The sequence below is a fragment of the Falco cherrug genome, chromosome 1 (genome assembly GCF_023634085.1).
Source record: "Falco cherrug isolate bFalChe1 chromosome 1, bFalChe1.pri, whole genome shotgun sequence".
Classification (NCBI taxonomy): domain Eukaryota; kingdom Metazoa; phylum Chordata; class Aves; order Falconiformes; family Falconidae; genus Falco; species Falco cherrug.
This window is the reverse complement of record NC_073697.1, coordinates 96,784,941-96,801,002: the sequence shown is the minus strand read 5'-3', so window position 1 is coordinate 96,801,002 and position 16,062 is coordinate 96,784,941. Positions and strand designations below refer to the sequence as shown.

Genomic DNA, 16,062 nt, shown 5'->3' with positions numbered 1-16,062 from the left:
TTCCAAGACTAATTAGGAACTTCCTATAAACATTATTCATCTCTCTCTACATGGCAACAAGTCCAGAACAACAAGAATAAACTAAAAAAAACCATGAATGCCTGGCTGTGTCATACTCTATCCATATTTCTGAGCCACCACAAAAAAAAAGAAACACAACAAAAAGAAGAAAAACAGTTCCCATGTTGTAACAATTACACACTTAAGATTCTTAAAAAACAAGCTCGTACTTAACCTGAGCTCTCAGCTATAAAAATAGTTTTGTTAGTCTTGGCATAACTCTACGTTTTATTTCAAGATAAAATATATTCCCGCACCGTCACATTTTTTTGCCACTTGTCTTTCAAACGCTCAGAGAACCATGGGAAAAAAATGAGGTAACTTTCCACTGGAGCTGACGGGTTGATGATCTTCAGTTCTCTAAATTCATTCTATATAGGACCTCCTTACCCCCTGCAGAAAATTAAAAGATCTTGATTAAAAGGCAGGAACACTTCCCCTAAAATATATGAAGCAATCACATAAATGTTGAGTTACTATATGCATTTTCACATTATAAATACAATAAAAACATCAGAATAAAAATAGAAAGAGAAAGGTAAACAAAGCACTTCACAGTCTCAGGAACGCCACTGGAGTGTTAGGAAATAAAACCCTTCCAGTTTGTTTTGCAAAAAGGAGTGATCTTTGTGCCCTCGGCCAGCCACTGAGTCACAGTTTATGAGCAGTGGCACAGCCTACCATGTCCAAAACTTAATATATCCTTTTACTCATTGCTTTCCTCCTTTGTTCTTCAACTCTCCCCCACCCAATCTCTCTCTAAAGGAAAAACAACTGACTGACGAAAAGGGCTAGATCAGCTAGTTAGGAAATTAACCTCATGTTTATCAGTGCACCTGCCCTCCAACGATTTCAAAGCAACTAAAAAAAAAACCCAAACCCAAAGAAAATCAGTTCAAACACTTCTCTATAGGAAACTGCACAAACATTTCTAGACTCTGCAAAAGCTGCTTTGGATTTAACTGATCACAGTGATTCAGTGCCTTTTTAATTAACAAAGAAAATAAGAATTATGCAGCAGCCAGTGACTTGCAGAATCACCAAGTCTTGTCATGGATCTACAGTGAAATTGTGGGTATGTTTGTTCCACCAGCTCTTTCTCACTTGAAGCTCAACGAGATTATTTCTGTAGGCTAAGCATATGCTTACCACTTTGCTGCATCAGCATGGTGCTCAGCAATTTGGGGGATTTGCTCCTGCAACTTTTTAACAGCAGTAGTTTCAGGAGGCAAGTCACAGTGCTGGCTTCAATCTGTAAAACCTCCAGCTTCTTTTACCTTAGGGCTCTTTTCAGCAAAAAAAAACCCCTCTCTACCTAGGAACATTAAAGCAGTGTAAGGTACTGCATTCCAGCTACTCAGCATCCATTTCCTAGGAGAGCCCCATTAGCGTGCACTAAGCAGACCCAATTTATTTTGAAAGAAGACTTCGTGTCTCCAGACTTCATGCAGAAACAGCAGAGCATGAGGGTGCCACAAACCAACACCATTCCCCAGGGGCACAGAGGGTTTGGCTCCACAGGGGAACAGCAGTTCAGGGATAGAGAGAGAAGCACCGAGCACCAGCTTCCCCCCACCCGATTTAAGCTGATCAGTATGAGAAATCCAGTGCCACACAGCTTCACGCTCCAGCTTGCTGTGTAATCATTTCCCTTTGCAGACATGTGCTTGGGTTGGGTCAGCACGGGGAGCTTGCTTTTTTTGTCGATTTTTTCCCCCACTGTTGCTACTTCTCATTCGGTTTCATGTGCTGGTCAGTATTTTAACCGTATCTGGTTACTCTTTTGGCCTCAGAAACAGACAACATTGTGCTTATTGCAAGCATCCAAGTCACATTAGTAGAACAAATAATCAGAGAGTGAGAAATTTCCTGATTCAAAAAGAAAAAACAATCTGCTATGGGCAAGGCTGCTTGAAACAGCTCAATTCAACACATTCTGCTTTTGGAGCTTGGAGCCCAGGAACAATATGCTAAAAAAGCCCTCAGCCATGGCACGGAAAAACACTTCCCAATCTCTTATTCAACAATGTTCCTATCTGTGATCCTGTTATTTGTAACACAGAGAAGGATTTTCACTACAATAAGCGGTGTGCAGGTACTCAGGAATGGAGCTGTGAGATTAGACTGCCGAGAGGATGAGGAACAAGCTTGAGAAAAGTTTAATTATTTGACTAAAGGAATTACTTGCTGCCTTAGTATCTGTTGGCCATTACAGTACTCATGAGAGTTTTACTGGAAGTGCACTCAGAGCAGAATCTTGCGCCAGGCTCACCTCAGGAGTCCGTAACTTCTATTAATACCACAGATGCATTGATGAAGAAGGAAACAAACCAACCAACCAAAAAAAAAAAAAATTGTAAACACCTCCATCCTCAGGGAACATCACAGTGAAAAGAATGGAAGCTCAGCACCTCTTTCTTCTGCAGCAGACAACTGGGTTCTTTGAAGAGCTTCTGCAAGTTCTGTTGTCTGTATTGTAATGCAAAAACACTAAGTGGAAATCAAAGAACCCAGATAATACAAGTTACAGAGCTGCCGGCTTCAAATCGGTGAGCAGCAGGGATACACCTTTTCACTGCCTCTTCTCCCTCTCCCAAGCAGGGCACAAAATCCAACACATACAAATGCTTACTGGTGAAATTTTCAGGGTTATATTTGATATAGATGATGTTTTAAAGCGCAGTTTAAAACAGCCTCAGGTAAACCTGGTTTTAAGCGTAGGTTAGTTGGCCTGCACAGACTAATGAAAACACGCTTGACAAGTTTCTGCCCAGAACCGCTCTGAAAGGAGATCAAAGTTATACAGATGGGTTCTGAAGCTCAGTAAACACACGCCCGTTTTATTTTCCATCCACCAAAGCAAGCATTCCGAAGGAGAAGCCGATTTCCAAGCTCCAAAATGCAGTCTCAGGTTCTAAAGCGGAGTCACGCTCGCTCCTAAAGGAGGGCCGGTTTAGCTGAGCTGGGACGTGCCAACCCGTGAGCAGAAGCCAGGCAGCTGATGGGGCTGGGCAAGAGCCACAAGCAGCCACTGTTTCAGAGAGAGCTTTTCAGGAATCCCTCCTACACGACAGTCTTTGCAAAAGACTACACTGCTGCTGTCTTTCACGCTGAATGAAATCCTGCAGATGAACTGCTCAACAAAATATCCTTTCAGTTTATGCTGGCACACAACCTTTATACTCTGTCAGTCAGTCCCAGTGCAGCTCAGGGTTTATAGTTCTGAATGTGATAAAAATGGCTTTGTCTGTTACTTACAGTAACATGACTCTGCTCAAGTTCTTCTCACGATAAAAGAGGTGCAACATTTTTAGAGAGAGGTAATAATACCTTTCAGGAGCAAGCTGAGGTTTCAGCAGGCAGCCTCCTGGTGAGGAGTCTGCTTTACAACCAAAAGCCTAAATTCTCCCTTTGTGATATGGATCAGCAAACTTTACTCATTTCTAGTGACAAATGGTACAACCTCCTTGTCAAACAAGGCAGAAATTCTTAAAAATATTGATGAAAACAAACCAGTGACCCCTTCTCCAGTTACTCCTATTGCCCATGTACTCACAACAGAAACTTCCTATCAGCGTTCACGCTCATAAAATAAATTCCAGGACAGCTATAGACAGGTTATTCTCTTTGACCATTGAGTATGCTTTCTGACCCTGCAAGGAAGGAATTAAAACTATAAGCCCACAAAAATTCTATAATAAAGTTATTTAGGCTGAGAGTCTGGTTTAAATTCCTATACAAAACTATCCTACATAGCACCTATTTCCTATACTGTCCTCCTTTCCACAAATATACCTAGCGTAATAAACCAGTTCTGAATGTAAGTCATACTTGTGTTCACTTTTTTCTAGACCTCCTACAGCTTGCTCCAAAATGACTTCTTCCTTCCATCTGTTTAGACACATGCAAAACTCAAATCCTGTCACGACCTTGAGGAGCCATAAAGAATCCTATAAAAAATTCCAGTACTTCAGGCTAAGGCAGGCAGGAATTTTCTCTTTAGCAAAGCGTCAGGAAGATATTGTTTATAATGGCCCAGCGCAACTCAAGCATAAGGGAAAGGATGTTCACAATTCCTATTCCTGGCCACCTAAATCTAGTCATGGCAGAGCGATACACACCGTATTATCATTGCCGCTGTCTGGACTGCGGCGAGGGCTCGCGCAGAGGAGAGTGCTAAGCTCCAGATCAGCAACCATCTGTCGAGACTCGGCCAACACATGCTGCAGCTTACTTATGGGGGAACTGGTGTCCTGGGGGAGACAGAAAGTGAGCCAAAGTTATGAAATTATCTTTTTGGCATATGTCAAAGGATTATAACATACCAAGAATCATCACTTTCATTTTGAAATATCTCCATTCCAAATACTAACTGCTCCAGACTGTGTAAATACTGATATTTCTAATAAACACAGAGGTCTTTCCTAGTGTCAGCTTTTTACCTGAGCTTCTTCACATCCATGTGCATGTAGCACACACAACAGCAGAACTTCAGCGATAAAGGGGAGAATGAACAAAGACATGAGAAAGGGAAAACCAGGCAGAACAAGAAAGAAACAGTGTCCAATAGCTTCTAATAACTGTGTCCAAGTGTACTCAGATACTGTGCTTTGCTGGAATTACCAATTAGCCAGCTTCCATTATCCTCAAGCCTTTCATTTCAAAAGCTCTCTTTTATTTTTTCCCAACTCACTTATGCTGTCTAGACATATTAAGACCACCAGGAATTCTTCTGAAAAAAAGATTTACCACCTTTGCTTTAAGCCTGCTGTCTCATCATTTGAGTCCCTAGCTCTTCCATGCCGGCAGACATTTGCTTTCCTACCACGAGTCACAATTCCCCTTAAAATTAATGAAGTACATTCTGCAATAAAATACTGACTTGGTCCATGGCAGCACTGCAACATCTGTTTGCTGGCTCCGGCACTAAAAGGTTATTGATCTTCAGTGGGAAGCCTTGACCAGAGAATTTCTCATATCTTTGAGGCCTGCCTTCTTTCTGAGTGGATGTCAAAAAGGGAGCATCCGAGTGAAAAGAATTCAGATCCATATTTTCTTCGCTGTTAAAAAAATTAAGACATTGCCAGAAACAGTATCAGCATCCTTTTTAAGCTTTCAAAGGAAAATCATGGGACAAGGTAACATAAATAATTATGGGCCCTGAGCCAAGAAAACCATCAAGCACCTGAGATTACATTGTTCCTCAGAGTGGTTCCCATGTTTAACAGCTTCAATAGATCAGTTTCAACCTCTGAGGGCAACGGTTTGACATTCAACCAGTTTCAAGAACAGCTACGTCACCGTGTGCTTGAGTGTCTAGTTAACCTCGCAAAGAGCACACAAAAGGCAGTATCTAGTTCCTCCCAATGCTCTGGTACTCTTTCTGCTCTCCAACCCTACTCCCTTTTGGTTTTTTTTTAATCAACCGTTAGACAAATTAATATTTTGTAGGTGTACTTTTCAAGGGAATTTCAGAGCCTTTTGAAGTCATCATCTTATCTCAGAGATCACAGGATCGCTTTCCCCAAAAGGCTTTATTTTATTTATTTTTAAAAGACAGCAGCACATGATAAAGTGCTGTTCAGACAAACTATGATTAAACCAAAAAGTCAGTTGCCTGACTACCGTGTCAGTGCAGAGATGAAGCATATGACCTGTTGCCATACATCTTCCCTGAGGTTTTAAAGTGAAACAAAAAATATTAACTTAGCGCTGGGTATAGCTGAGTGTATTTAGGAATATCTGAAAAGCAATTTAAATGTCAGTTAAAGCAACAAGTTGTACCCTGCACATTATTACTGTCCAGACACTTGACTCACAGCCATCCCAAGCTTGTCCTAATACAAAAGGTCTTTAGCTCTTAATACACGTGCCAAATAATTGAAATGTCTCTCTCACACCTTTCCTACACTAAAAGTTCACTTTATTATAGCTGACCCTAGAGAAAACCAGTTCTCAATTCCTTAAAGCACCTTTTTATCAAAATGTACCAAATCCCTCACTCAGGTCCAGCACCAATGAATCACAAATTAAGACTAGAAATCATAAAAGCTGTTTTAAATTATCTCAATAATCTACTCTAGCAGTACAGGATCCCAGCAGCACCCTCAGCCTGCCCTCCGTCCCGTGCCATGCTTTCACCCAGACCCAGTGCTGTCTGTGGCTTGTACAAAGATGTGTCCCGGTTTCTGCTGGCACTGGCAAGCTATGCAGTGTTCATTTCCAACTGCTAATTTCCACTTCATACGGCTTTTAAAAATCAATAAAAGAGCAACCACCTCCCCAAAATAAAACGTTTCTGTATTCATCACACTTCTGAACCAAACAGAAGCACACGCTAGCACTGCTTGGATCGGGTACCTAATTAAAAAATAAGTGTATTTTAAAGAAAATATTATCTTCAAATTTACAACATTTCATTCCATAGCCTTCAGATACTTATTTTGGTGGAACAACACATTCCATGCTTAGCAAGACTGTTACAAAAAGATTTTTAAACGACATTCAATCTAAGAAAAAGCCCTTGCCAGTGATGCCAGCTCACAAGTGTCTGCTGTGTCTCATCGAACTCCTCTTGCAAAACGCTGGGATACAACAGGCTTTCTTTTAACGGAGAGAAGCGTGTGTTTGTGTGCCTCTGACAAGGAAAGGTGCTGGAGAGATGGGAGGCAACAAGCGGTAGCAGCCTAAAGCAGGGGATGTGAGGAGGTGCAATGAGCACAGCAGGTTTGAAGAATACACAGGTTCAGGTTTGATTTTGAGGCAGGGTGATGGCTCAAGGAACAGGTGGGCGGCTTAGTCCAGCAGCAGCAGACTGAACAAGTAACTGCTGACGCTCCAGCTTTAAAACCAGAATTGAGATAAAAATCCAAAGGCAGCAAGTCTTGGTCCAACATAAATGAAGCCGCTAAGAGCACGCAGAAATTATTCCTGTGCTACGGTATTTCACAATCGCTCTTGCAGTTGGATAAGGTATTTGACTGCCTTAATAGCCTTCTTGTTGGCTGTTCCAGAATTCAAGAACTCATGTCAAAAATATTTGCTGGGCTCACAGGGAGGTGCCAGCACCCTTCCCTAAACACAAAATACATCATCAGCACTACAAAACACAGCAATGGAAAACTGGAGGATCCAGATTCGAGTCCCGGAAGGAATGCTGGGTTTGGTCTCTGCCATTAATGCCTTAACAGAAGCCCACCCTGAAGACTGCACTGCTATTGCCTTCCTCCCGTTTGTGGGGTGAGAATTCATTCCCTGGCAGATCAGCGTCAGCAAGAGGCTGGAAAGCAGCCTGGGTTTCACACCTAATCAATCCATCTCCAATTAGCAGGGCCCCTAGGACCAAATGTGGGCATCAAGAGAACCTGAGAACCCAGCAGCAAATCCCAAACGGAAAAAGCAGCCCTCCCCCACTGAAGGGTATCTGCCCTACCTGCATTGCCCAGGCCAAATTTGTTCCTTCTCCCCTAAAATCCCCTTAAGGACAAGACAAAAAGTGAACAGTTTTCATGATTCAGCCTCAAAAAGAGATTTGGAGGGATGGCAGCATGTCATTTGTGCTGCTAGGGGAGTATATAAGACAGGTCAGGGTCGATGTAAGGGGAATGGAGTCTTTTTAATGATTTATGGACAGTGGAAACTAGAGTCCACACACAGCACGAAGCTCAGCTAAGCGGTGGGAATGTGCCAGGCCAGCATTCTTTTTCAGTGGCTGCCCATTCACCTTGTTTCTGAGCAGGTCCGTCTCACTGCAGTAACAATTTCTATAATATTTTGGGTTTAAAAGGAACACACAATGAAAGTGTCTGGACATCAGATATTTCCATTCCATAACACTAATTTGTTTGGATGTTGGGCAGACTTGCTGGCTAAAATTCTGAGCAGGTTTAAACAGCTGTTCATTTATCATCCTTGTCAAACTACCAGCTGAAAAGCTGCTTCTGTCTGTCTAAAAGGCAGTTATGAAATATCTGTAAAACTTCAGAAATCCTTCTAGATTTGGTAAATCAGTCAATTTTTTGAAAGGAAACAGAGGAACCAACACAACAAACGCACAGAGAGTCACAGCTCTGAATGCCCTTGCTTGTGCAGGCACAAAACCACCTCCATAAAAGCAAAGCATTTGTATCTCGCATACCTTCCAATACCACTAAGACACCTGAGTAGTTTTCTGACACTTCTCAGGATTGGAAACCTCATTCTGCTCATCCCCAGCCAAATGTCTTTTCTCCTCCCCCAACATAAACACAGGGAGTGAATCCCATGATCAAAGAGGCACTGGAGAGTGGACAGATTGCTGTCCTTAAATATTGCCATCTCATTTTCTTGCCCTGAGTGGGGAAAGCAGCCTGTGCGGAAGAGCTGTGTCCTACATTCTTGCCCAGCCACTGTGTGATTTCTCAACAGAAATAACACAGCCACTAAAGCATCACACAAAATCTAAGTTTGTTTCTTGCCTTACAGAAACATCCCTGTAGAAGTCCAACTCTGGTCAGAACGTATTTTACCCAGTAGATTTACAAGCAACCTAAGATTTTTTAAATCTGCATTTTTCTCAATTAGTTTATTTGGCAAGTTACATGGCATTGCAGTTTCTCCTACCCATGCAGCTCTTGGGGAAAGAGAAGTGAAAAAATAAATGCATAAAAATACAATCATGATACCTTACCAGCTATTTCAACTTATTTCACATTTCCTGCTTTTCAGGTTGGTAGACTAATCTTAAAACAGCAGTTACTTTACACATCACTTGAGATAATACAAATGACTGAGAGCTTGTACACCCAGGTTTCCAGAGAACTCCAGCTTGTACCTATTTCTTAAACATAACAAGCACATAACCTTTTTGAGGTAGCACATTTCACCTCTTGTGCATGAGACAGCTGCAATCTTTTCCATGCCGTATACTTCCATCTCCTTTCACGGGTTAGAAAATCTTCAGCCATCCTGCATCTGATACTGGCTTCCACCATGCCTCTTCTTTTATGGTGAAGTTACTACTACAGGAATCAGATTCAGGCTTGTCAACTGCAGCAGGAGTCTCTGCTTTTTTGGCCAAACAGAATTCCACTTCTCTCTTCCCGTGTTTTATTTTTATTATCAGTTTTGTCAGCTGTGATGGTGCTCAGGATCAAAGTACTTTGTGAATCTACACAAGAACTGACGTTAAGACAATGTCCATATTCAGGTAAAGATGACTCAGATGTTTGTTGGTTTCTGCTTTCCACTCCATCCTCCAAAATTTCCCTCTTTCTCAATGGCCTTGTGTTGTTTGCCTCACAAAATACTTTGCTGCCTAGCTCATCAGAGCTTGATGCAACATCCTGCTTTTCTTCTTCTTCTTCTTCCATAAAGGCAGCCAAGGCTTTCACAACTTTTTGACACCGGTGTAAGTGCACTGAGGTTTCCTCCAAGTCTGATGCATCCAGTAACAGTCTATTATCTACTTCATACATCTCAGAGGTGGTTTTTACCCTACGTTTTGGAACTTGGGCAGTTCCACACTCCTCACACATTCCGTGTGCGCCCTCAGTCCTAACCGTGTCTGTCTCGCTGTTACGTTCAGGGGCAGAGAAGCCCATACCCATGGTACAATGATGCCAGATAAAGAAAACTCTAAGAAATACTACATTTAAAGAGCGTACACAATTGTACTCAAGGTCAAAGCTATGCATTAACTGGAAGCTGTACCCACAGTTCTGAGGTAGTTCATAAACCAACAGGCAGCGCGGTATCCTGCCAAAACCTGACAGAAGCCTGTCCAGATTTGGCTGTTACTTTCCAAAATCGGTCTGAGACTTCCCTCACGTTTTAAATAGTGTAGTGATTCTGTCTGACCCTCCAGGGTGTGCACCATTTTCCTAATCTGAAAGCAAAACCACCTTTAATTTTTAAACAAAAGTAGTAGCGGGCCAGATTAAGACCCCTACCACCAGACTATTCCATTTTTAAACACCTCATTAACAGTCCGGCCTGCATACAGCACTTTATCCTGTGCCTGATACCCATGGTGCCTCCTGACCAAGTCAAATAATGGTATCTAACAGCTTCACTGGGATGATTGTGCTTGAGTCCAGCAAAGCCACCTTGACACAGCACACATCTATTTTAGGATGGTAGTTGTGGCTCAGCAGTGAAGTCTCTCTCCAAGAATAAACTACTCAAAAAAAAAAAAAAAAAGGAAAAAAAAGGAAAATAAAATTTTAAAAAGTTACCTTCTTTCATGTGCTGCCTTTTCATGGTTTTGCCTTAATTCCTGAGAGCTCTCCAAACTGACATGAAGAAATTGCAAGTCACGCTGCTGTTTTACATAGATCTGTTTAAAGACAGTCATGCACATTTAGTGGAAGTCTGGAATGCAGGAACGTTGTCATCAGGTACTAACATGTCTGCCTTCCAAAAATAAGCTCAAAACATTTTTATAAACAGTATCTGTAGTCCAACTATTTTACAAGCCTTCCAAATCTAAGTGGCCATCTCTGCATGTATTTAGAAAAACGTTTTGCAGCAATAAACAGTATTTCTAGAAGATGACTGCAGTGTTGTTCTAAGATGGAACGACACTGAGCCATAAATACAATATCATTGCTGTTATTTGATATTTAATCCGTGTTGTTATCATGTTGTTTGAAGTTATGCAGAATTACAGGACACGAACGACAATTATGGTACTTGGCTTTCACTGCAGGGGATTTTTTTGTAAAGCTAATGTATAGGATAACACACTGATCAATTACTTGCAATGAAAAAAACATGCCTTGAGAAGCCCAGGTGAAAACACTGGGTTTAAAGCTCTCTTGAAAAACAAATCTTTCAGGACACCGTGCCCCTTTATGCTGCCTAAGTTCACCTTGGGCACGTGTGTGAGTACGCGTCACTCCCCACTGCCTTTCACGTGACTTCTGGAGCCTGGCACTCTCTGGTCACACACATGCACTGGTGAACTCTTATCTCACTGGGGTGCCCCCACTTTCATGCTGTGAGGGTGGTATTTACTCATTGCAGGACCAAGTAAATACAATTACGCAAAAAAAGCTAAAAGCACCTTTAAATAAAATTAAAAACACATGGTACAAATCCTTGTAACAAACAAAAAAAATTAGCATTCTATAGAGATCCCAGAAAGGCAGAAACAGTACATTTGAAGTTTTTTTCTTAATTAATAGTAGTTTGATCTAACTTTTTTTATACTGTTCCACGCAGATCTGATGTTATTGGACAATGCTTTCATAATCTGAGAGTACAAACACAACTGGAGTTGTACCTGTCGCAAACTTGGTAGTTCTGTGTTAGTCCATGCTTCTTTAGACTTGGCAAACTGAAGTTGATCCTTTCTCTTTGTTTTCTCAACTGTTTCAAAACAGACACAATTTTTTAATTAAAGTGAATAGAAACAAAGCTATTTTTATACAAAAGTACATTTGTTAACACATACGTCTGTAGCAGTAGAAACAGGTACCTAACCAAAACAAAAGCATTTTCTTAAGATCAATTGGATTTGTTTCCCCTCCAAATAAAAAGAGCACAAAAACCTTAAAGCAACTAAACAGATCAATTATTTTCCTCAGACCTTCCACCAACACCTAAGCTTTATTTTACTAGCAGCAATATTCTGCTTCATTGACCAATTTATTTTACTTTTTCATGTTAACATTGTTCCATGGAAAGGAAATTCTGTAAGTAATTCCAATTCATGCCTTGTACAGGGAAGTGCTAGGAAATACTTCCCATTACTATTGTTTTTAAAATCATGAGACATGGGATCAATATTTGGCAAAGGTAATGGCAGATAAAGGGTGATAAGCAAGTCAATCATCTCACAGCAGAGGATGTCTTTGGTCACCTAATCTTTCAAGGTACATATCACTTGTCTGCAAGAGTACTGCAGCAACCATCAGCCTGCCTTTCCTATCCACTGCAGCACAGAGTTCCTCTCTACCCAAAACCAAAGCGAAGATACCAACAGAAAGCAAGCTGCAGTTTACCGAGCCCAGAATATTAAACCAGCCTAAACCAAACCTATCAGTTAAAGAAATGCAAGAGAAAAAGTGAATTTGTGAACATACTGCTGCCATACAAACACCAGAGGGAGCGGACGGGCTGGTAATTTCATAGAACCTAAGCTTTTGGGTTTGCATGTGGCTTCTTTTCAGTAGGTCATCATTTTCTATGAAACCTGTCAGAGCAGAGAATGCCACCCCCAGTTATTGAATTAATACCACAGGAGACATGAAAGCCTCAAAACTCTTCAAGAGAAAATCCCCTGAGCCATTCACTCCTCCATACGAAATCATATTGAACTTTGTGCTTTTACAAGATATTATTAACTGTCCCTGCAGAAGCCCTAGATACTGCTTTCACAGAAGAATAACACACAAAGGTATATACCTTTATTAAACTACAAGAAAGCTAGGTAAGAAGCTGCCTCCTTCACAGGTATTAGTGAACTCTGGTCTAGAAGTCTCTGAGCTGTTGAAAGTAAGGCATGAAAAGCCAGCTGCCCACACTTACCAAGAAGTGCGAGCTCGGTCCTCAAGCAGACATTTTCTTGTTTGAGGTGAATTATTTCTTCCTGCTGCTTATTATTTTCTTTCATCTTTTCACAGAGGTCATCTTTAAAACAAAATGTAGTATTTCCCAGAATGAAAAGGAAACATGCTGGTCTAAATTAGGTGTCCAGTATAAACATTTACCTTTCAGCTTATTTATTTCAAGTATTAGTTCTTTCAGACTCATTTTGAGGTCTTGCTTTTCTTTGTTGAGATGGAATTCCTCTGTCTTTGCTGCACGCAATGCACTTTCCAGCTCTCTGAATTTAGATGTAAACTCAGTTATGTCATCAGTTGCTTCAAGTATAGCCTTGTCCTGAAATATGAAAGAAAATAAAACAATAATCAGGAATACATCCTATGTATGGATTTTTATGAAACAACAGTAGATCTTACCGCAGTAGTTACAGCTACTTCACAGATTTTCTTCTTGAGCTCTTGAGGAGACAATGTAAAAATCAAAGCAGTTTATGTATCAAAGAAACAAGCTTGTTTATGAAAATAAACCAGTTTATTGTTTGTTGATCACTTTTCCTTCTCAAACAAGCCTAGGAATTAGACAGCAGTGAGATCAACGGTGACTAAACCACTGCAGTACAGTCATCAATAACCACATGGCAGTTGCACCCCATTTAGCGCCTGATGAGACGACAGATGTTACCTTCAGCTTAAGCATAGTAAGAAGCTCCTGTTCTCTCGCCTGCAGCTGGCCCATTTTAGCAGACAGTTCCAAAACTGAGTAGTAGAGACTTTTGTTTTTCTCCTAGTGAACAGAAATAAGTGTCAGCTACTACTTCAGTGATTCAAAGCTACTACTTCTCCAGCAAGTGTGTGCGCAACGTTATTTAAACATCATGAATAGCAATGAGGGATTCCGAGCAAGCTGTGAGGATCTGCAGAAAAGAGGACTAGAGTAAAAACTGTTCCTCAATTTGTTACAACGAAACTTGCTTGCAATCAAGGGTCTTCATATCTTGCATGGCTTAGGTCAAGCCAATTAGACAGATGAAAACGCAGAATACTGCTTTGCTTTATTGCACAGAGGGGAAGAATTATCCTGATAAACACATCATTGCCAAATCACATTCAAAAAATATCTAGAACCCTTGAACACCAATTATTTTCATATCCTTAAACCAGTTTCAGAATGTTACAGTTCACCACAGTAACCAAAGCTGTAAATAAAACCTTCTGGATCTTCCTAACCAAGTACCAGGACTGTTCTGGGGGCTGAACTGCCTTTTGCAATCATAGTGCCCGACATTTTTGGAGGCATGGGTGGTTCTGAGCAGTGCTCCCCAAAACTAAGCAGACAAACAGCAAACTCCAAATGCTAGCTTAGGAAAGCCTTTTTTTTTTGTTTTTCCCCTCCAGCAAATCAGAGCCAGACCTTAATCTGTTACTGTACTAAAAGACAAATGCAACTCAGGAGCCTTAACAGGATTTACTCACTAGTGAAACTCACAAACGCTGCTGACATTCTGTACACGTGCAGACTGCAAAATCAGACCATTACTCAACTCCTACCTCCAGAGCCTGACAGTGAACAATTGCATCTGTCCCTTTTTGAGACATCTTCTTAAAATTCTGTTGTGTATTTTCAAGTGTTGTCTTCCTGTCATTCTGCTGAGATTCTAAGAACTTTAACCTTTTGGTCGGTGATTTTATTTCATTTCCCTTGTTCAGCTCATCTGAAAAGGAAGGAGACAAGGTGTCTCTGAGAAGACAGCTCAGATACTGTCATGCAATTTTAAACATATCAGAAATAATTTAATCCCGTGTCTTAAAATCGCGCCATTCAGAAATAGATGCCTACATTGCATACTCCAAAGCAGGCTTTCCTAGCTGCTCAGGTCAGATGGAATAGGAATTTCGTGGTGACCTCTGTACTACGGCTGTCAAACAAGCAAACAAGACTGTGCAAAGCTGCCAGGTGACAAGCTGGGTGGCTCAAGGATGATGTCAGAGCTGTGCACCAAAACCTCAGGGCACAGGGCTCTGCAGTACACCAGTATGTTTGCAAATTGTTCTTGTCCCACCCATTTATTTAATCAGATGGGGTTTTTTAAAGAATCCACAGAAAGAATGTACATATTCCAATGAGAAAGAGCTATCCAATTATCATACTCCCTTCAAGGTCAGACTGCTTTTACTACCATTGTGAAAGCTCTGATTTCAGAAAGAAGGCAACCAAATCTAAGGGTGAAGGGTAGGAAATGATTCCTTATATGACGCAAAACTGTTAGTGAGGGGTCTAAGCATCTGAAAATACTTAAAAGACCAGGGTCTTATTCTTTACATGCACAAGACTTACTATTGAGTAAGCTGCATCGTTCTGCTAAGGTGAGCATTTTTTGCCAATCATCTTCCCAGGCTAGCAGCTGTCTCTGATAGCGACGACGCGGTTGCAGTGTGAGTTCCTTAACACGATCTTTCAGTTCTGCAATTAAAAGCCTGAGTTCTGGCCTCTCTTTCAGAATGGTGCAGTTCTCAAGGCTCGGGAGAAGTTTCTATAACATGTAAAATACACGGAGCACCTTTCAACATGAAGCAGCAGTGACAAATTCTCTACTAAACTGGAGGGTCGAAGTTAAAAAGCTTTTTATGTTATTAAGGGAGGCCATGCCAAAAAGCTGACGGGACCACCTGCGGTCCCTGACAGCTCATCAGCAGCACAATGAGTAAATACATGTTAAAAATCGAGCGCTCCGATCGTTAAATTTGCTTTTTTTTTACCTGGGGCGAAGCAGAATGCGGCGCTGACGGGTTCATAGCGGGCGGGGACGCAGCGCTGTCAGACATGAGCGGTACCGGTGCCCGCCCGGGGCTGCCCCGTTCCGCACGGGGGCTGCCTCGGCCTAAAGCACCCGGTTACCGGCCCGGAGCGCGGCTCAGCCGGCAGCCCTGCGGGAACGGCAAACGCCAGCCGCTGCGACCGGGCCGAGGGGGCAGCGCAGCCCTGCGGCCTCCCCCGCCACCGAGGCCTGAGGAGGACCCTGAGGGGGGCTGTGAGGGCGGCCCAGAAGGGGCCCTGGGGGCGGCCCCGAGGTGCCGCCAGCTGGGGCCGGCAGATCCCTGCGCCGGCTGCTCCTGGGCCGGGTCCGCGCCCCCCCCTGGCCCTCCCGCAGCGCCAGGCCGAGCCCCAGCTCCCACCCGGGCCGCCCCCTCAGCCCCGTCGCTCCCGCTCGTTCCCGTCGTAGAGCAGCTGCCGCAGGCCCCGCCCCCTGCCGGGCGGCCCTGCCGGTTCGATTCCCGCGGCCCCCCGATGCCGCGCTGCGGCTGGAGCCGCTCGGGTAACGGGAGCGTTAATTACGTTGGTAACGAGAGGTGAGCGAGAACGCGCCTGGGCGCCCAGCACGGCCGTTAACCACCCTGCTCAGCTTCTCCGCGGAATTACTCCAGAGATACAGCTGTCTCTTGAGTTAACACGATCCTCAACTCAATCCATCGACTT

At 42.5% G+C, this 16,062-nt stretch overlaps 2 protein-coding genes and 1 long non-coding RNA gene across 9 annotated transcripts; 1 reads left to right on the top strand and 2 right to left on the bottom strand.

Annotated features, from left to right (window-relative positions):
- Nucleotides 1–270: 270 nt before the first annotated feature.
- CCDC62 (coiled-coil domain containing 62) lies at nucleotides 271–15,798 on the bottom strand. Of its 7 annotated transcripts, none has more exons than XR_008732224.1 (12): nucleotides 15,345–15,798; nucleotides 14,923–15,118; nucleotides 14,136–14,299; nucleotides 13,270–13,371; nucleotides 12,753–12,924; nucleotides 12,571–12,672; nucleotides 11,324–11,409; nucleotides 10,275–10,375; nucleotides 4,943–5,120; nucleotides 4,182–4,313; nucleotides 1,210–2,529; nucleotides 271–453 (listed from the first exon to the last, which is right to left on the bottom strand). XR_008732224.1 is itself a non-coding variant. In XM_027798802.2 (12 exons), the coding sequence occupies exons 1-11, from the start codon at nucleotides 15,408–15,410 to the stop codon at nucleotides 2,443–2,445; spliced, it is 1,386 nt and encodes a 461-aa protein (XP_027654603.1). In that variant the 5' UTR covers nucleotides 15,411–15,798; the 3' UTR covers nucleotides 271–453; nucleotides 2,425–2,442. The 7 variants fall into 7 exon arrangements, 4 of the variants coding, with proteins under 4 accessions (XP_027654603.1, XP_027654606.1, XP_055566107.1 ...); XR_003558130.2 differs by having other exon boundaries at nucleotides 2,333–2,529; XM_027798802.2 differs by having other exon boundaries at nucleotides 2,425–2,529.
- LOC129736065 (uncharacterized) lies at nucleotides 5,128–9,868 on the bottom strand. Its single transcript, XM_055710158.1, is given in 3 exon segments — nucleotides 5,128–8,935; nucleotides 8,938–9,088; nucleotides 9,090–9,868. Coding segments are annotated over 3 exon segments (852 nt in total). The 5' UTR covers nucleotides 9,735–9,868; the 3' UTR covers nucleotides 5,128–8,879.
- Nucleotides 14,668–15,311, top strand: LOC114014579 (uncharacterized). The gene is made up of 2 exons (XR_003558134.2): nucleotides 14,668–14,951; nucleotides 15,086–15,311. It is a non-coding gene; the product is annotated as an uncharacterized LOC114014579 (long non-coding RNA).
- Nucleotides 15,799–16,062: the final 264 nt, after the last annotated feature.